Below are 21,881 nucleotides of genomic sequence, written 5' to 3'. Positions count from 1 at the left end.
GTAAATTAAACTCAAGGTTGAGTTATTATTTTTACCGTAGTTAAATGGAAACTTTTTTACGTTTTAACGACATTCAATTAGCTAGAGATTACTGGGTAGGGAAAGTTATGAAACTTAGAGCCATAGTACTCAAGTGAGAGCAAGGATGTGAAGTCAACAGATCGGAAAACTAGAAGTGGCAGGGTCATTAGAACAGGCTTAATATCGTGCGGGCTTAATTTTTGCCTTCTGATAATGAGGGTCGAGCTTAGGCAGAATAACTACGAATCACTCGAGTTCACTATCATGTGTCCTTGATAAAGGTAGACGTATCTATCTTTACCGTGACAACCGGCAAAAATTAAGCCACGCAAGATCACCACTGAAAACCTGTCGACGATTAGCATCAATCTGAATGATGATTGCTGCTGTTCATCTCTGTATGCCTTTTGAATGCCGGGATAGATTTTTATTAGACTATTGTCACTGTTCTCACAGTCGTGGCGGGTTTGCTACATTGTGTAAGGCAGTGGCTGTGTCTACAGCGGCTACCCACCGCTGCCGATGGAATCCCATCAGTTTCTTTTTCTTTTTTCCCTTTTTTTATTTCGACTATGTTAGTCACATTTTCTTTTTTACGTTTTAACGACATTCAATTAGCTAGAGATTACTGGGTAGGGAAAGTTATGAAACTTAGAGCCATAGTACTCAAGTGAGAGCAAGGATGTGAAGTCAACAGATCGGAAAACTAGAAGTGGCAGGGTCATTAGAACAGGCTTAATATCGTGCGGGCTTAATTTTTGCCTTCTGATAATGAGGGTCGAGCTTAGGCAGAATAACTACGAATCACTCGAGTTCACTATCATGTGTCCTTGATAAAGGTAGACGTATCTATCTTTACCGTGACAACCGGCAAAAATTAAGTCACGCAAGATCACCTCTGAAAACCTGTCGACGATTACCATCAATCTGAATGATGATTGCTGCTGTTCATCTCTGTATGCCTTTTGAATGCCGGGATAGATTTTTATTAGACTATTGTCACTGTTCTCACAGTCGTGGCGGGTTTGCTACATTGTGTAAGGCAGTGGCTGTGTCTACAGCGGCTACCCACCGCTGCCGATGGAATCCCATCAGTTTCTTTTTCTTTTTTCCCTTTTTTTATTTCGACTATGTTAGTCACATTTTCTTTTTTACGTTTTAACGACATTCAATTAGCTAGAGATTACTGGGTAGGGAAAGTTATGAAACTTAGAGCCATAGTACTCAAGTGAGAGCAAGGATGTGAAGTCAACAGATCGGAAAACTAGAAGTGGCAGGGTCATTAGAACAGGCTTAATATCGTGCGGGCTTAATTTTTGCCTTCTGATAATGAGGGTCGAGCTTAGGCAGAATAACTACGAATCCCTCGAGTTCACTATCATGTGTCCTTGATAAAGGTAGACGTATCTATCTTTACCGTGACAACCGGCAAAAATTAAGCCACGCAAGATCACCACTGAAAACCTGTCGACGATTAGCATCAATCTGAATGATGATTGCTGCTGTTCATCTCTGTATGCCTTTTGAATGCCGGGATAGATTTTTATTAGACTATTGTCACTGTTCTCACAGTCGTGGCGGGTTTGCTACATTGTGTAAGGCAGTGGCTGTGTCTACAGCGGCTACCCACCGCTGCCGATGGAATCCCATCAGTTTCTTTTTCTTTTTTGGGTAGCCGCTGTAGACACAGCCACTGCCTTACACAATGTAGCAAACCCGCCACGACTGTGAGAACAGTGACAATAGTCTAATAAAAATCTATCCCGGCATTCAAAAGGCATACAGAGATGAACAGCAGCAATCATCATTCAGATTGATGCTAATCGTCGACAGGTTTTCAGTGGTGATCTTGCGTGGCTTAATTTTTGCCGGTTGTCACGGTAAAGATAGATACGTCTACCTTTATCAAGGACACATGATAGTGAACTCGAGTGATTCGTAGTTATTCTGCCTAAGCTCGACCCTCATTATCAGAAGGCAAAAATTAAGCCCGCACGATATTAAGCCTGTTCTAATGACCCTGCCACTTCTAGTTTTCCGATCTGTTGACTTCACATCCTTGCTCTCACTTGAGTACTATGGCTCTAAGTTTCATAACTTTCCCTACCCAGTAATCTCTAGGTAATTGAATGTCGTTAAAACGTAAAAAAGAAAATGTGACTAACATAGTCGAAATAAAAAAAGGGAAAAAAGTTAAATGGAAACTACCTTCAAAACGGTTTACCTAATTTTACCTTCCTGCACGATACCACGAGATTAAGTCATAAGTACTGAATTTTAGTTCGTTTTTCGGTGGCGTGAGCGCTCTAATTTAAGCGGGTTTGGCCCTAGTGAAAGATCTGTATCGATTCGTAACGTCATCGCTAAAGCGAATTATTAGGTTTGTTCCAGTACATGGAAGTTACTCCCTGTTGCTCCGGAGCAAAAAATTCTTGCTCCTTTTCACTCCGGTTTGCCACCAGAAGAAGAAAAAAGAGAAGAAGATAGTACAGGAACGATTTTCTCCCTGTTTGCTCCGGAGTACTTCCAGTTTCTCCTGGTACTGGAACAAACCTATTCTTTACTAACACAAGCAAGTGTGATAAAATGTTTACACTGTCTGACAGCATCTGGCCACGACCCATGCATGAGAAAACTGCTAGGATTGCATCAGTTTGAATTTGTGTGATTATAGTGGATGTTGTCACTTTTTGTATTCGCAAGTACAACCTTTATGTGAAACCGGTATTTTCGTTAAACTATGAAGCATTATATTAATAATTTAATCTTTACGACTGATATTTTCAGCATTATTTCTCTTCAAAAATGAGTCAATCAGTGAATGTTCTAGATATTTCTGGATCGCCGCAAATGGACGACTTTGTTCCACGGGATTATCAAAGAGTGATGAAGGAAATCTGCATGAAGAAAAATACTATAATCTATCTTCCTACCGGAGCCGGAAAGACCCACATAGCCCTAATGGTGATTAAGGCTATGGCTAAAGATTTGGACAAGTAAGTGTACCCACCCTTCATAGTTCGGACTCTTATTTTGTCATGTTTTTTAATTTTTTTTCCAAACCATCGATGCATTTTGAACGCGTAGATCAATGAGTCATAGCCGAAGTAAGTTGGAATTACGACGGCTGATAACTATGTTTATTCCAACAGCTTTGCTTGCTCAATGTTTATGCTTCAGAAACACGTTCATTCCAGTTGGACGTTAAAGCCACAAACAAAAACAGATGGACCTTGTTATGACTGGAATCGGCAATCTATTCTCTTTGTTTTGAATGGTCAGAAATTAAAAATCTGAAAATGTTTATGCATCAGCATGTTTGGGATAGATTGTTCCAAGCATATTTTTAGATGTTAAATTTTCTTATGCTATATCTCACGATTCGAAAGTGATATGTAGGTACATGGTTTGCTAGGAAACCTTTTTCGACATAAAAGGCCGAGCATAATGATAATGGATCATTGCACGCGAAGTGATCAAGGCACGTGTAATCGACCTTCACGGATTTGAACCAAATTTGGAGGAGTTGTTCATCTAGGGCCAATATATAAAAACCCAAAGTTTTGTGTCAAGTGATATAGGGTTGCCACCCCTCCGGGTTTGACCCGGAGACTCCGGTTTTCGGGAGCAATCTCTGGACCTCCGGGTTTTACATCAATTTCTCCGGGTTTGGTGAGAAGCATAATTTTATTTTTTTTTAAATTAACGGATTCTTTACAAAATATTTAAAAAGTCCAAGTTAACTATTACTCTGTTTCAGATTTATTTTGCCCGACTAACCCTTGGTTTCAAGGTAATGAAGATGAGTTCACCAAATATCGCTGATTTCTTTTACAAAGCAATGAAAATGAAAAACAAAGCAAATTTACTACAAATTTAGTAATATTTCACTATATGTTACAATTGAAATGTTGCATCCCACCAAGTCGCTCAAAATGGTGTCCAAAAGTTATTTTGCTGCAATTTTACCAAATTACTTCACTGTTAGTGGTGCTTATCACCAGCTGCAGCAAGGTATGGCTGATTTGTTTTGATCCATCTGACTAGGTCAACATCAAACGAATTCTTCCGATGTTGTTGCCACTCCTGCAGCGACCCTTAACTGTTGGCTAGGAAGGTAAGTTTTGCCCCTTTGTTGCGACTTCTGTTGATGAATAACCGACACCACATAGTGCTTCCCATGTGAAGCCGAATCCCTGCCTCCCTTGCTCTCCTTTTCCTGCACACTCAATTCGTCTCGGTAATTTCCCAACAGCTGCGTAGTCAGTAAATTTAGAAACTGATATCTCAGTAAAGTGAGATCCGTTTGCTGATTTTCGGTGAAATATTTTCCTCAGCACTCAAACGTCACTTTCACTGAGACTCAGCAAAAATATCGTTTGCTGAATCTCAGCTGTTGAGATTTCGGCAAAAGATACCAAAAAGCTGAGATTTGGTAGAAAAAATTAAGTGTGTGTTAGTTGTGGAGGAGAGCAATGCTCGTTCGACTTATCTTCCACAGCGAGAGTAGCCGGTACCTTTGTATTCTTGGCACTTAGTCAGGGAAGTGAAATACCACACCGATAAAACCGTACTCAAACGTGAAAAATTTACAGCTTTACTTTAACGTAGTAATAAAAAGCGATTAATGTCTTTAAAACGCAATCGCTTTGATTCCAATTTCTGTCTAGTTCCACTCAAAATCCGCCCCCCCAGAATTAAACCGTAAGATGATTTTTGAAGAAAATTGTTCAAGGAGTCTAGAAAAAATGTAAATTTTTGGACCATCCATAAATGACGTAGAATTTTTTTTAGTGATTTTTAACACCCCCCTCATCCATTGTAGCATTTCGTGACACGTCTAAGTACCCCCCCCCCCCTCCCTTGGTAATTACGTATCTTGACGGTGACCCTCCCTCTCCCCCTGCTCCCGTATTTTTTTTTTTTAAAAAGAACGATGTTAGAGAAAACGGGTAAGATTGATCAGGTCATCTTTTATTCCCTTTTAAATAAGCTACGTAGCATGACATGACCCCCTACCCCCTGTCGTCGTCACAAAATACAAAACTCCCCCCTCCCATATGATGCTACGTCATTTATGGATGGTCCCTATGCGATTTTTTCAGTTAAATATTAACCATTATGTGTCCGACGCGGTACCCAGACTCTTAGAACCTCACTAAGTCAAGCTTTTGGATTACTATATTGTTGATATAGTAAGGGGGAGTGAAGAGATTTTTTACTACGTAAAAGGCTGCCGTGGGTACCCGGGTACCCACAAAACTGAAATACTAATAACTAAGGTAATTTCCAACCGATTTTGATACATTACATGCAATGATTATTTTCAAAGACGTTGGAAAAAATTTCAGCACTTTTGATATTTGAATAAGAAGAATATATTTAATTCTACCAGTAGGAAGAAATTTGGGATTATTTGCTTGCTCTGCACAATATGGCAGTCCAAATCATAGTCTTTCGATATGCATTTGAAAATTATTGGAAAGTTTTATGGTTGCGCCCTAATAATCGAAAAAAGAAGTAAACGAAGAGAGGCTCTCATTTGCGCACAGGATATTTTATATGCGAGAATTATAACTACCCTCCCATTGATGTAAACCAGTACCTACATTTTTAGACAAATCCTTAAGAATATCATATTTGCCCATTTCCTTTAACAGTTTGATTCGTCAAAACAAGTCGAGCAAAATGTTTGCAATGCCTAACGACTATGTTCTTAATTTCTTTTCAGACCATTGCTTCAGGGTGGAAAGCGCACGTTTTTCCTTGTAAATACTGTTGCTCTTGCCAAGCAGCAAGCAGAATTTATCGGGCGAAATGTCTTGTACGATACTTCGATTTATACAAGCGACAGAAACGTTGACACCTGGAAACAGGACCAGTGGCTTCAGGAATTTGCCAAGTACAAGGTAAATATTTTCGTCGCCCGCATCATTTCAGTTTGTGAGAAAAATAATTCAAATTTGTCTCCAATAGATAATAGTGTGTACGTCTCAGATTCTGCTAGATATCTTGAAACACGGGTATTTATCTATTAGACACATCAACCTACTTATATTCGACGAGTGTCACCATGGCGTCGGAGAACATCCGATGCACGGTGTAATGGAACAATTTTTGCGTGTGCCAAAAGCAGAGCACCCTCGTGTTATCGGTCTTTCGGGGATGCTTCTCTACAAACAAGTTAAGCAGGTTGATCAAGTGGCAGCAGAGTTGGAACGACTGGAAAATACATTCCAGGCAACGATTGCCACTGTTGGCAGTTATGATGCTTATACCGAAGTGTGCAAATTTTCCACGAATCCAGAGGAATCTCTTTTATCTTTCTGCGCTATCTCGCCGTGTCCTGAGATGCAAGAGATAGGACGAAACGTTCAAATTTTTATTAAATCAGTAGAGGAGTTCCATTTACCCAAGTATTTGAACCAAAACAAATCGCTTCAGCGTGATCTGCCGAAGCCTAAGAAGCAGATAAAAAAGTATTTCAACGAGTTGATTTACCAGTTGCACGATGTTGGCCTGTATGGCGGGTCAATTGCTCTGCTTGGTCTTATTGTACAATTTGAGCTGGACAAGCGGGAGTCGGACAGTTCTAGGCTGAGATTGCTCTATAGAGCATGTATAACGTGTAAGTATTATTCGGGATCGGCGAACATTCTTATTTGGAAACATTAGGTTGCACGTCGTTTCCCGTAGTTCCCTTTTCTCTGAATTCCATTTCCCGGTAAACCATTTCTTGAAATGAGGGATTCCATGAGAAACCGGCCGACCACAAAATATGACCATCGTCGATTCGAACGAAACTTTGAAGTTGTATTCGGTTTATGAATCTCCATGATTTTCTCTGACAATTGCAATATTTTGAAACAAGAGTAGCTTTTCAAAAGGGCTTAAACATTTCTACGTGCATTATTTTAAATTTTTTTTTGTTCGATTACTGTGTTTTATGCAGCAAAACTTTCTGAGAATGAGTTTCAGGGATAAAATATTTATGTACGAAAAAATATGCTGAAAAAAAAAGTTGCCATTTTTCATAAAAACAAAAATTTGTGTTAAAAATTTAAATTGCAAAGAACCCATTTTTTCTAATTTTTTATATTTTGTCAATAAAGAAACATTTTGAATGTGATTGTATGATGGAGAACTTATCGATAAAAAAGTTTTTCTAATAATTTCATATGTTTTTTTTAAATTTCATACTAATTGACATACAAAACTGTAATTTTATTACAGAATATCATTCTAAGTATCATTTTAAATCAAAATGCATTTAACAAAAATCTTCCAAAATGCGATAGTTTTCGAGATATTTGGAATTTTGTTCCAACAAAAACTTCAAACTTTGTAAAAGTTATTCGCGTTAGTATTTATCCTTTTAAAGTGGTAATAGAAACTTTTTCAGTGTAGTTGGATCATGGAGAAGCTTTCAATATCAACTCCCCTTAGGAATGCATCTAAAATTCTCCGAGATGATCAGCCGAGTCTTCGTAACTGAAACCAAATCTTCACGGTGGAGAATAACCGTAATAAAGCCCATACCCAAAAAGAGCGCCGTCCCTGGCCTTCCAAACGCAAGCAGGCCAATCGCCCTGATGAATGTGGAAATCAAACTGATCAACACCGTGGTAAAGAACAGGCTCGCCGAAATAGCGGATATTGGTGGACTGATCCCAGAACTCTCCTTCGGCTTCCGAAAGCATAGGTCCGCATCTACTTGTGTGACCTACGTAATAGACGCCATTCATGAAATAAAGGAGCATGAAGAAGAAGCCATAGTTGCCTTCCTTGACGTCAAAAAGGCTTACAACTCAGTAAACACAAACAAACTGCTAAGGATCTTGGCGGATTTCACATACCAAGAAAACTCATTTCATGGTTAAATTCACATAAATCTGCAGTTATACTCTTCACTGGCAAAGGCATTGACCACCTGAGGATCAAAATCCAAGGTCAGCAGGTAGAAGTAGTCAACACGCACCTCTATCTAGGTTTCACGCTGGACCGAGCACTTCGGCACCGAAAGCACATTGATACAATCACGGAAAAGGCTTGGGAAAAACTTCCCCTCCTCAAACTGCTAGCAAGAAAATCAGGTGGTGCCGATCCAGAAACGCTATTAAAAGTGGGCAACGCTGTCATACGAAGCCGAATGGAGTACGGTGCCTCTTCCTTTGGTAACGCCGCCAGCACCAACTTCAAAAAACTTCAACTGCTTCAGAACTCATACATCAGAATAGCAATGAAATATCTACGAAGCACTCCGGTGCATGTCATGTTAGCGGAGACAGGTCAACTGCCGATGAAGCTGAGGATTGAATTACTCACCAAAAAGGAGCTGATCAGAAGTGTATTCCTCAGGACACCCCTTCTACATTTCACCAGCGACATGCTGTCGAAGGAAATCCCGAACGGATCCTATTTATCTGAAATGGCTGACAAACATGCAGATGTCATCTTCCAAGTTCATCCGTCCGACAAGGACATAGCGCGAGAAACGAGGATGCAATATTTTTTTAACTTTGATCTGGAGGACTTCGTACACCCCACTCTTGGCTAATGAAAAAACAGCATTGCAACCTTATATGGCAGAACCTTTTCCGGGAAGCGACACTCACGAAGTACAAAGACCGCAAAATGATATTCACTGATGCCTCAAAAACGCCTAGTGGAACCGCGTTAGCAGTCTATGATGAGTATGAACAAATCACGAAAACAGAAAGCATAAATAACAACTACTCCATAATGAACGCGGAACTACGAGCTATATTCAAAGCAATAGAACATATAAAGGAAATACAATACAAACAGACTGTGATTTTCACCGACTCATGAAGCGCCTGTCAATCTCTTATGAACCGAAATACACTGTTAGAAAATTTCATCATATGGGATATCCACAAAGAAATTAAAAGCATGCGAAAAGGGGCACTGCAAATACAATCGATCCCCAGTCACATGGGCATTTATGGCAACGAAGTAGCTGACCAAGCAGCGGTGGCCAAATCTAGCGAAAAACAGACGGAACATATCGACATAACACAGGGAGATGCAATAATTCTATGTCAGAAAGAGGTTTTGAACGAATGGACAAAGGAATACAAACTGATTTCAAATACAAAAGGACGGTGGCACTACAAAATTATGGAGAATCCAGGAAGAAACTGTTGGTCTAAAGATCTGATCCTATCCTCAGAACAAAAGAAAATCTTAAACAGAATCCGATCCGGGTACACCTGCACCAAAGAAAGGAGAGCCATTTGGGGTCTCGAACTAGATGAATGCCGTGAAATGTGCATAGAACGGGAAGATCTCAACCATAGCCTGTATCGCTGCCCTAAATACAACACCAGAATCGAATTTAACGCATTAGAATATATGAAGCCATTAGAGGAAATATTTCTGCAAAATTGCGAAGAGAGCATGAAACAAATCTGCAACTTCATCAAAGAAGCACAGATACAAATTTAAATTTACACCACGTAACCAACGTAACTACCAAACGGAACTGGGAAAGTATACAAAGAAAACTAAAAAGACGACACCGGCCAGATGGATCAACTATGATCTTAACCTGTCATTCTGACACCACAAAGGAAAAAAAAGCTTTCAATAAAAAAAGTTTTCCCAACAACAACTTTTGGCATATTTTTTTTAATTCATATAGTATGAATAGCTTTCAAATGGTTTACAATATCACCTTGATGTCAAAGAGAATGTTACAGGAAATGTTATGTGCCTTTTGAAAAACTTATTGTTGCTGATGGAGAAACGCGAATAACTACTGAAAAGGTCGCAATAAAACAAAAGAATTGTGTTGCTAAAACAAAATTTAAAATATCTCGAGAACCACTAAATTTCAGAATTTTTTTGTTATTAGAATTATGATTTAAAATAGCGTTTAGAATCATATTCAAAAAAGAAAATTGTATTTTTGACTGCAAATAGTATGAATTAAAAAAATATGTCAAAACTTTTTTATTGAAAACTGTTCCATGATCCAATTACACTGAAAAAGTTTCTTTTATATCTTTAAAACGATAAACATTTGATTTTTGACATTTTATTATGGGGTAACGCGAATAACTATTAAAAAGGGCATAATCACACGAATTAACTGTTTTTGTTGGAACAAAATTCCAAATATCTCGAAAACTATCGCATTTTGGAAGATTTTTGTTAAATGCATTTTGATTTAAAAGGATACTTAGAATAATAATAATATAATATGTTAATTAGTATAAAATTTAAAAACATGTATAAAGTTATTGTTAGAAAAACTTCTTTATCGATAAGTTCTCCATCATACAATCACATTCAAAATGTTTCCTTTCTCTTCAAGTTTTTGTTGACAAAATATAAAAAATTAGAAAAAATGGGTTTTTTGCAATTTAAATTTTTAACACAAATTTTTGTTTTTGTGAAAAATGGCACAACATTTTTTTTCAGTGTATATTTTTTTCGTACATAAATATTTATTCCCTGAAACTCGTTCTCAGAAAGTTTTGCTGTATAAAATACACTGCCTAAAAACGCATAAGAGTCCCATGTGGATTTTTCTCAAAAATGAGTTATCCGTTGGATTGTATTCTGTATCACCACTGAATCACACTGCACAAAATAAGATTACCGGGTTTGTTCAGAAAATATAAAAAAAATACCAAAACATGGTTGTCCCATCCATTTGGCTCAATGATGGGACAATCTTGAACAGCGTTTTTCTCGGCTTACTGTTTTTCAACATGGGACTCTTATGCTGTTATGGGCAGTAAACAGTAATCGAACAAAAAAAATTTTAAATTCATATATGTAGAAATGTTTGCGTCCTTATAAAAAATACTCCTGAATCAAAATCTTACTGATTGTGGATAATGTTTAGTCTTCCATGCCAGTGAAACGTGCAAAGTTTCATAGGAATCTAAGATGGTCGGTCACGACATTAAATATTTTCGGACGGATCTTCGTGGAATTCCTCAAATGTAATCATTCCCGTTCCAAAAAATTTAACTATTTCATCCATTTGATCATGAGTTGCTTTTGAAAAGGATTGCAATGTATTGTAGCAGCAAACAAAAGTAAGGCGTTAAATGGCAAAATAAATTTGATAACAAAAGAAATTTGGATATTTTTTTGTTTACAAAATATATAAATATATTCAATCCTATTTTATCTTCATCGCAGCGCACAGAGGCGTAACTAACTTCAAATGCTGGCCAAAATAGAAAAAATATTGTTTTTGTTTATTTGTCCATATTTTTAGCTTAAATTGTTCTTCGAAACATACTCTAACGTTTTGCTTAAAAAGAAAAACGTTTTCGTTTGATAATTTTTGTATGCAATTATTTGAAATCAGTGATTTTTTTACACATTTTGTTAGCTTGTTATCCCTCAATTTTTCAGATTGCTCAAAAACTAATTACCCAAAGTCAATATATAAATCAAAATCATGCTTTTTATAGCAAACTCCAGAAACTACAATCAATTGGAGTCAATTTTAGCTTTTCTTTGTCATTTTTGGTTGGTTTTATAAAAGTGCTCACTTTTTTCAATTTTCGACATATTCGTTAGTAAAAAAAGTACCTTGTCGGGCAACGTCGAGTAAATCTGTTACAAGGAGAAGATTATTTGGAGTGTCCTATCACTGTTCCACAAAGAAAACATTCCCAATTAATCCCATTCGGTTTTTACAGCTGTTTGAAAATGTCGTGTTTTTTGCTCAAATTCAAGACAATACGCATTCCATGGCCTGGGTTCAATTCCAGCCAAGGTCATTGAGATTTTTCTGAGGTGATAAAATCTGTGAAGACGTCTTCCTTTGGAAGGGAAGTAAAGCGTTTGGTTGCCGGTCCATGAGTTGATGGATCGATATCTAGTCTAGAAGTGAAGTCACCTCTCTGGAGTCGGTAAAGAAGAAGTAGTATCCAACTTCTATACTTACTAACAAATATCCTCCTCCCGTGATACTTGTGGAGTACGCAGTAGTATATACGGCCTCTGGCAAAAGCAAGTATCGGATTAACCATTCCTTCACTTTCCTCCCGCGATTTACGTTAGCGTGAATAATCAGATTGAATACGATAATCACTTGGATAGATTTCTATTACCGAATTTACAAAAACTTGAATATTTTTTTCTACTATAAGAAAAACAGAAAAGCAAAATAAACATATGAACTTGAAACAAAATGTTTTAATTTATGAAAACAGTTGAAACGGACTAGATCTCAATGCGAGGTTTCCTCAAACTGATAGATTACTCTAAAAACACGTTTACATTGAAAAATAATAATGCTTGTGGAATTCGTTTATTTTCGGCTTTGCATCACACTTCAAGGAGGTTTAATATTTTCATATTTTGATCAAATATGGTCTAAAACCATGAAAAACCATTTGTAATCACTTGTTATCGTATAAAAAATCTTAAAAAATGTGAAATAATTTTGGCCATGGATTTGATATAGTTACGCCACTGTGGAGCGGTGGAAACGGGTTTTTCACATTTAGGTTTAATTTATCACAAATTAAATTGAATAATGTATAAGTAGTAGTATTGTTCAAGAGATGGTAGCTATCCAAATATCCCTGGCTCATACGAAGAGAAAAATATTTCTTTTTCACATATTCTGAAATTTCAATTTTGGTCAAATGGTTTTCCGGGGAATGGTATTCCGTGAAATGAACTACTAACTGTACTAATATATTTTGTTATTCTATCACGCCAGTCTGCGAAAACTTGCGACATCAGATGGAGAAGCGCATGAGCGGAATGTCTCCTCAAGAACAACTCACAAAATTTTCATCCATCAAAACCAGACAGCTGATCAAGTACCTGGAGGAATCGTATATGAAACACCATAATAAGCAGGCCAAAACATTGATATTCGTAAAGAGGCGGTTCTCAGCCAAAGTGCTGTACCATTTGCTTAAGATTTATTTTTCCCAAACAAGCAACGCTGATCTAATTGTGCCAGATTTCATGGTTGGAAGCAACGGATCAATGCCGGAGTCAATCGAGCAGATCTTGTCGGCAAAAAAGGATCGCAGGGTGATGCAATGAGTACTTGCGTAATATTTAATTATTTTACCACAATTTGTATTGAAGGTATTGGAGAGGTTCAAGAAGAACGACACCAATGTCATTGTGACGACAAATGTATTGGAAGAAGGCATCGACTTGCAGATGTGCAACATGGTGATGAAATTTGATCACCCAGAAACTTTTGCGTCTTATGAGCAGTCTAAAGGCCGTGCTAGAATGAAAGACAGTAAATATGTTGTGATGTTGGACACTGCGAATAAAGAGAAATTCCTCGTACAGTACAAGCTGTATAAAGATATCGAAAGCGAGTTAGAAAAGGTTGGTTCTTTTGACAATTTAATTTAGTTTTTTTTTTTATAAAAATCTTACCAACCTTGCGTACCACCATAGTGTCTGATTGGAAAAACCATCAACAGACCGGATCCGCTGGATGCTGACGTGCATAAGGAATTGTACAATGAGTTGATTCCGCCCTTTTTTACACCAAAAGGAGCCAAACTGGATGCATTGTCAGCTATTCAACTGTTGAATCGGTACTGCATGGGAATGCCACGTGATGCGTTCACTAATACGAACGTCACCTGGGAACGAACTGATTTTAAAGATGGCAGTATCGTCGTGGAAGTACTGCTTCCACTGCAGTCGACGGTACGAGAGAAGGTAGCTGGCAATCCCATGCGCAATATAAAGCTAGCCAAACGGTCGGCTGCCTTTAACGCGTGTAAGCGTCTTTATGAAAATGGAGAGCTAAATGATTATCTTATTCCAATTGATCCGAAACGGAAACTCGATAATCTAAGTAATATATATTTCAGTCACTGGAAGGAATTTGCTGACGGTAAGAACCAAAACTGACAATGATTGTACTGCCCATAAACGCATAAGAGTCCCATGTGGATTTATGTTGAATTTATAAAACAGGCACAAATCCCCGACTATGTACGGGGAACGTGCCATTTGAGCCAATATATTCTGATTCCTGATCACCACTGAATCACACTGCACAAATAAGATTACCGGGTTTGTTCAGAAAATATAAAAAAAAAATACCAAAACATGGTTGTCCCATCCATTTGGCTCAATGGATGGGACAATCTTGAACAGCGTTTTTCTCGGCTTGCTGTTTTTCAACATGGGACTCTTATGCTGTTATGGGCAGTGTAGCAAATATATAATTAGTATTATTCCGCAGACAACGTTAAGCTGGCTGGAACCATGAAGTGTATCCGTAGCCATGACCTCCAGTATCCGCCGCAAACGACCGGGTGCTATCCCCAATCGGGTCAACCTTGTTTCATATATATGATCCGCGTAAAAGCAGGTTTCGAAAACGATGCGAGTAATGAAAATATTCAGGTTTTCCACTCACTGTACAGTTCCATGAATAATTTTGGAATCATGACAACAAAACCGCTCCCAGCGTTAGCAAAGATGAAGTTTTTCGTAACCTTGGGACTGATTAATGTGAGCGTGGAGCAGCAACCAATCGTATTATCCAATGCCGGCTCCGAGGAGCAACTAGAACTCCTTAAAAATTTTCATATTATGGTTTTCCGGGATATGCTGAATCTGTCGAAATCGTTCCTGGTGTACGATAGCACCAATCATACAAACAACTACCTAATAGTGCCAATGAAATGCTCGCAGACAATTGATTGGCAACTGGTGGCGGAATTTCCTAGTCTAAAAAAACCATCAGAAATCACAACGAGAGCACGTGAAAAATTAACTTTCGATCCGGAGCGTTATCGGCATCGTGTAATAGTACCTTGGTACAAGAACAACACGGAGTTAAACTATATTGTTACCATGGTCCACGAACATCTGACACCGGAGAGCCCATTCCCCAACCTGGATTACAAGTGAGTTTTGTTTTATTATGATTGATATAAATTTAATTAATATTAGAATATTAATTAAATTAAACAGACTTGTATACCCCATCTTATTTCGCTGCATTTACCATTCATAGTAGCAATTGCAAAAGTTAAAGATAACCAAATCAAATAATTTTATTCACTTTATTATTGCAGGTCTTACGAGGACTACTTTGTCAATGCATACCACCAGTGTGTGGTGGCGAAGGACCAATTTTTGATCGAAGTAAAAGGAATTACGACCTACATGAACCGGTTGTGTCCCGGTGCGGACGATGATGGCAAGAGTACCCGCTCGAAGCATTGGCGCTTCAATGAGATTCTCATTCCGGAATTATGCCACAACTATGAATTTCCGGGAGATTACTGGCTCAAGGCTACGCTGCTGCCGAGCACGTTGCACCGGATTCATTTTTTGCTGCATGCGGAAAACATTCGTCGAGAGCTGGCTGCTGCAGCCAATGTGGGATGCTTAGAGAATCGCATTATCGAGGACCTGGATGTTGAGTATAAGGAGCGCACAGAGAAGGAGGGCTTGGAAATGGAACAATTGCAATTTGAAGAAGATGACGATGATGACGACGCCTTTGATTACTATGAAGCAAAACAGATGCTCGATAAGCCAGAGGACCTGAATCAGCTTTTGCGCAATCAGCTAAACTGCTTCACGGGTGACGTCGAAATGCCGTGGGTCGAAAATGAAGAGCCCGCGGACATAGATCGAAACTGGGACAGTGTCACCAAACTCGATTTAGATTATTACGACAGCTTCGTTAGAAAATTTTCGGCTTTGGATATTCGTGAAAAGGTTGCAAATCAAATCAGTTCGACTTATACAGGGGCGATACACAGACGAGCAACGGGAAGTCCACATAAAGTGCCCGCTATTTTGGATGTACCAATAGACGAGAAATTTGATATTAAACTGTTGCACTTGACACCGCAAGCAACGGCACAAGTGAACCTTCAGCAGAAGGATATTATAAAAGCTTTGACTACAAAATCGTCAGCAGATGTATTCGATTTGGAACGATTCGAGCTGTTGGGGGATGCATTCCTAAAGTTTGCCACATCGGTGTATCTGGTCAAGCATCATAAAGATTGGCATGAAGGATACCTAACTGCTGCTAAAGGCAAAATCGTCAGCAATCAAAATCTGGTTTATTGTGCTATGCGTTGCGGTCTGCCCGGGATGTTGAAAATAAGCGCGCTAGATCCCAAAAACGATTGGGAGCCCCCTCTGGCATCTGTACCTGCTAAGATTAAAGCCGCAATGGTAAAAGTTAATCATTCAGCGAGAGTGTTGTACAAGTTGACTTTGTCAGAGGAGGAAATCAGAACGGGTGTCATTAACTCTGATAACTACGAAAATTTTATAGCGGAATTGGATACCGACTCAAAACATCTAGATACGTCTCCCATGCAAAACTATTTGTCGCAACAGGTGATGGGCGATAAAATCCCAGCTGATGCTGTAGAAGCCCTAATAGGTGTATGCGTCAATACAGTGGGTGTGAAGAGATCGTTCAAGGCGCTAGCCTATTTGAATATATTGCCCAAAACCGGCAATTTGGTAGCTCTGCTGGATGAAAAAATACAGAGTCAAAGACTGAAGGCAAATGTCCAGAACAGTGAAATTGACACATTCCTCGTGAACCATGCACGCATTGAAAATATTCTTGGTTATCAGTTTAATGATCGAGCATTTCTGTTACAAGCGTTAACCCACGCATCTTACCCAACCAATCGAATAACCGGCTCCTACCAGCAACTGGAGTTCCTTGGAGACGCCGTACTAGATTTTCTCATATCCGCTTACATATACGAGCAAAACCCAAAGATGAGTCCAGGTCAGCTAACTGATCTTCGCTCCGCATTGGTCAACAATGTCACACTAGCTTGCCTGCTAGTTCGTTATGGTCTTCATTTATATATTCTATCAGAATCCGCTTCCTTCACCGACACTGTGAGTAAATTTGTAGCCTTCCAGGAGCAACGCGAACATAAAATAACCGACCAGGTCAACTTGTTGGTAGAGGAAGCAGATCAAAAAATGGCTGACTATGTGGATGTCCCCAAAGCTCTTGGTGACGTCTTCGAGAGTTTGGTTGGGGCCATATTTTTAGATTCGGGAAACGATCTACAAGTGACGTGGAAGGTGATCTACGGCCTTATGTATCGAGAGATTCTAAATTTCACAATGGATACCCCGATCCAAATTGTGCGGCAACTGCACGAATTCAAGCCGCCGTGCTTTCCGCAGTTCAGTCAAGCAATTGTAGATGAAGATGTAGTGCTGGTTAAGCTGCGCTATAAAATACGAAACCTGAAGCGCGAAGTATATGGATTTGGCCAAAATAAGGACGATGCAAAGCGAGCGGCAGCAAAGGTTGCCCTTCAGGACCTTCGACGGCAGTAGTTGGTTTTAATTCAACTGTCGTCGTTCAGTTATCCTTAAGCCGTACTGTTTAGTACTGTCAACTGTTTGAACCTTTAGTGTTAATTGAATTGTACACCTGTTTTTAACATTTGAAATTGTGCTTGTGTTGAGTGTTATATTCGTCTGAAACAAACACGAGTAGTTTACATCTCTAAGTTTTGTTATTAAACTGAAGCTTAGGAACGAAGTAAAGATATTGATACTGGTTTTAGCGCAATCCATCGTTTGTGGACTGCGTAATGAGGCAAATACAGTGAAAACCCGTTTTTATCAGTCCCTTGGTGAATTTTAGGCTGATGAAACGGGGACATTGCAAAAATTGAGACTTATATTTGTCTTTATTTTTGATAAACCGAAGCTCTAAAAATAGTATTCTTTGATTCTTAAATTTAACCTCATAACCCTTTCTGATTATTTAGTTTAAATTTCCTTTAAGGGTGTCTGACAGCGCAAAATTTAAAAATAATAATTTTTTGCTTCGGATCTCTAAGATAAGAAAAATTCAACTTGGTTCATCTGCTAGAGCCCATCAAACTACCAACTATCTATTTTCATGTGAGGCTGACAAAATCGGGTCAAAAAGCTGATAAAATTGGGAGTAGACAAATTCGGGAACTGTTAACTGATCGGGTCTTCACTGTAGTGATTTTTTGATGCACCACCCAGACTGGTATTAGGCGGCCCAATAACAATACTTCGATATTCTTTCTCAATCTACAAATCATCGCAACATAGGTAGGAGTAGTAGCATCAGTATACTCGACAATGCGATAAATGAGATAAAAATAATATAAAAACAATTTAAGTCGCAATCAATGGAGTTGCTATTCAGTGCCTTAAATTATGACAAGGTACATTTTAATCGCGTTAGTTTTTTTTCAATTGTTCTTGCTACAATTACTGCCTAGGTCTAGATAACACATGCACTGTCAAATTGCATCTTATGTAGAGCGAAATAAACGATAATACATGAACCGAATATGGGTAGATGTATGTTTAGATCGGCACAAAATAAGACTGACAAACAGCATACATTTTAGAGACTATGGATACACAGAATTTAACTAAGCTTGAGCTAAATTTCAGGACAGCGCTTTACCTTACTTTCTCCAATTCAGGAAACATTGAACAAGTTGTCATAAATTCCACTCGTTCATACATATTCAAACTAGGGTTCTTCATATGTTCGATTCAGTTTACAAAGAAAAATGCACAGCTTGATACTAAATCGTTCATTCAATGAGAGGCATACCACAGAAGCGCGTTCCAAAGAGGCAATTCACTCCAAAATCAAAATCCTCCTAGCATGTAATGAAGAAATACATTTATTTTGATGAGAGTCGACTGTTTCCGTTTTTAGGTTGAATTAAAAAGACTATTTGGTTTTTATCCAACGTTTCGGTTCACTTGGAACCCATTTCAATGATTCGATAATTTGTGTTTTGGCTAAAGACAAAATAGTGTATTTTTTTAATATTCATGACTGCATAGCCCAAACATAATCTAGAAAGGTATTTGTACCTATAGTTCGAATATAATGTTTCTTATAGAAAACTAGATTAGATACAAAGGAAATCAAGAATAAACTCCAGATAACGTGCAAAAAAAACTCCTACGGTACTAATAATGCGTAAAAATGATTAAAGAACAATATAACAATGTTACTTGCGGCCCAATGGGTCAATCAGTTTTATTTTATATAAATGATTTATATTTGTTTAGAATAATGCACCAAATAAAGAAGTAAATGACTTCAAAATTTCTTGTCAAATATTCACATGTCCAGACTGGGGTTTCGAAATGTGGACATTTATTTATACTATATATAACAGGCATGTGGCCTCCGGCCCTATTCTGCGCGGCGTATGACGGGAGACGCCTAATCTCACCTCATTCTACGTGACTTTTCTCACCCAATTCTGAAGGGTGACGTAAGACGCCCATTTAACCGCAATGTGTAATCTCACCTCACCCGAGTCGAATCTCAGAATCGGGTGAAAAAGTCACGCAAAGTGAGGTGAGATTAGTCGTCACACGTCACGCGCCGCACAGAATAAGGCAGTTCGTTCATTTCACTTCAACACTTCCCACATTGGTGACCACGATTGAACGCGTAAAAACCAAAACGTCCAACCTCAATGCACTAGAAAACGCTAGTCTGGTGGCAGCGGCAAGTGTCGTAGCTTGCACAGGTGATAGTGCAGTTCTCCCTTGCAAACGTCGTTCGCGACCATACAAAGTTTTACCACATCGTCAAGATTGACCGTCGAGGATGAACAGTAGGGCATTGCAAAATTTTTTTTTTGAATTCTCAAAGGCCTTCCTCTCATATTGTGACAAATGTCAAAGTAAGCTCAGATGCCAAATTTCATATCATGTGGACAATTTTAGACCCCCGCCCACTTCGATTGAATTTTTTTGAAATTGGTAGTATGGGAAAATATGGAGGAAAAATACAATAAATGCTATAACTTTTGAAGTAGCAATCAGAAAATTACAATTTATACCTCTTTTGAAAGGAAGTAATCTTAGTATTTGAATGGAGATATTTTTGTTTCTAGGAAAATATGGGAAAGGTGGGTACTGGGTTATTTTGGCCCCAAAATCCCATATGTTTCAAGATTTTTCTGCTCCGTGACGCAAATTATACATATTTTGTAGTTTTTCTAATGTGAAAAAATCTCAGAAATCGAATGGAACCCTTTTGACCTTAGTCCGAATACGAGAAGTTGGGGTTATAGGGCTTTTTGTCATTCATATTAAATTTTATCATTTTCTCATACATTTATCTCTATTATTCTTCAATCAATTTTCATAAAATGTAACTTGTTGAACGTGTAAAATTCTGAGGAATAAAACAAAAATAAAAACGTTAGAGTTAAAATTCAGAAACATCAAACTTTTGGATATTTACTCTACAAATCTCATTTTTTTCATTATTTATCCTAATACCTCAACTTCCCATATTTTTCCAGGAATGAAACTTTTCTCATGTGATCCCTAAGCATATTTTAAACTAAAAGTAGTAAATCAAATAAGAATTTTGTTGTTAAATGGAGTTAATATATGCGATTTCAGGATAAAAATGTGAAATCGACACTATATGTCAGATAATTTGATGTTCCTAAATTTTACGGGTAACGAATCTATTTTTGGTATAATCCTAAGGATTTTCCACGTTCAACAAGGTATACTTTATGAAAATTGAGTGAAGAATAATAGAGATATATGCACGAGAAAATGATGAAGTTTAATATGAATGACAAAAGGCCATTTAACCCCAACTTCTCGTATTTGGACAAAAGTCAAAAAAAAATCCGATCGAATTTTGAGATTTTTTTACATTAGAAAAACTATAAAATATGTATAATTTGCATCACGGAGCAGAAAAATCAATAAAAATATGGGATTTTGGGGACAAAATGACCCAGTACCCTACTTTCCCGTATTTTTCTAGAAACAGAAATATCTTCATTCAAATACTAAGATTATTTCCTTTCAAAAGAGGTATTAATTGTAATTTTCTGATTGCTACTTCAAAAGTTATAGCATTTATTGTATTTTTCCTCCATATTTTCCCATACTACCAGTTTCAAAAAATTTCAAGCGAAGTGGGTGGGGGTCTAAATTGTGTAAATGATGTGAAATTTGTCATCTGAGCTTACTTTGACATTTGTCACAATATGAGAGGGGGGGCCTTTGAGAATTCAAAAAAAAAAAATGTTTGCAATGCCCTAATGAACAGTCAGGCTGGCTTTTCATAAACTTTTATTTCATACCTCCAGCATTTTAAAACGCTCATCGGTTTACACGGTGTTCCTAAAACCGTTATTAACACAAAAAAATGACCATAAATTTGTCATACGGCATTCGAAAGATACAGTATCCAAGCATCTTCTCAGTGAATTTCAAAATGATCCATCGAGCGATTCGAGAGAAATTGCAATTTGAAGTTTTATGACACGTTTCATAAGGCTACCAGCAAACACCCACGGGTTTGGTCCTATCTTTAAAAACAAATTTTTTTTGTCTACTTATTTAGTACATGGCATTCGAAAGATATAATAATCAAGTATATCCCCTGCAAGTTTGAAAATATTTCATTGACGGAATCGAAATTTATAACGATTTGGATGTGGTATGCGGTCATAGATGGGTTTTCTACCAGACTTCAAGCGTGAATAGACTATTTAGATCGTTTATACGTGCCGCGGTTTTTAAAGGAAAACCTGACCATTTAATTACATAAATATAATGTACAAAAGGTGTTATTTATATGGTACACTGAAAAAATATGAAAATAGGGTTGTGTACCAAACGTTAAATATAATGTGAAAACTAAAAAAATGAATAAAAGTTGGAATGCTTAATTCAAAAGGCCATATCTCAATGGTTTGTTGACCGATTCTAATTATTTTTTTTTCATTATTTACGCTTTACGCGGGAATTTAAGGCGCACGTGCCTGCTATGGCCGTAGAAATCGATGGGGTAGTGTCCGAACCGGGCC

The 21,881-nt window shown here is 37.9% G+C and overlaps 1 protein-coding gene across 1 annotated transcript; it reads left to right on the top strand.

Annotated features, from left to right (window-relative positions):
- The first annotated feature begins 2,622 nt into the window (after positions 1–2,622).
- Positions 2,623–19,110, top strand: LOC131688975 (endoribonuclease Dcr-2). The gene is made up of 9 exons (XM_058973669.1): positions 2,623–2,745; positions 2,809–3,017; positions 5,753–5,930; positions 5,998–6,649; positions 12,740–13,062; positions 13,120–13,374; positions 13,447–13,894; positions 14,249–14,918; positions 15,090–19,110. Exons 2-9 carry the CDS (start codon positions 2,827–2,829, stop codon positions 17,350–17,352), a joined length of 4,980 nt encoding a protein of 1,659 aa, XP_058829652.1. The 5' UTR covers positions 2,623–2,745; positions 2,809–2,826; the 3' UTR covers positions 17,353–19,110.
- The last annotated feature ends 2,771 nt before the right edge of the window (positions 19,111–21,881 follow it).

Source organism: Topomyia yanbarensis, chromosome 3, assembly GCF_030247195.1.
Source record: "Topomyia yanbarensis strain Yona2022 chromosome 3, ASM3024719v1, whole genome shotgun sequence".
Classification (NCBI taxonomy): Eukaryota; Metazoa; Arthropoda; class Insecta; order Diptera; family Culicidae; genus Topomyia; species Topomyia yanbarensis.
Note: the sequence above shows the minus strand (reverse complement) of the source record. Positions and strands in the feature narration are given on the sequence as shown.

Excerpts from the sequence above, each read along its gene's own strand:
- LOC131688975 (XM_058973669.1), top strand. The coding sequence starts at position 2,827 with ATGAGTCAATCAGTGAATGTTCTAGATATTTCTGGATCGCCGCAAATG. Across the intron at positions 13,895-14,248 it reads CTGGAAGGAATTTGCTGACG|ACAACGTTAAGCTGGCTGGA; the intron begins GTAAGAACCAAA and ends ATTATTCCGCAG. Across the intron at positions 14,919-15,089 it reads TTCCCCAACCTGGATTACAA|GTCTTACGAGGACTACTTTG; the intron begins GTGAGTTTTGTT and ends TTATTATTGCAG.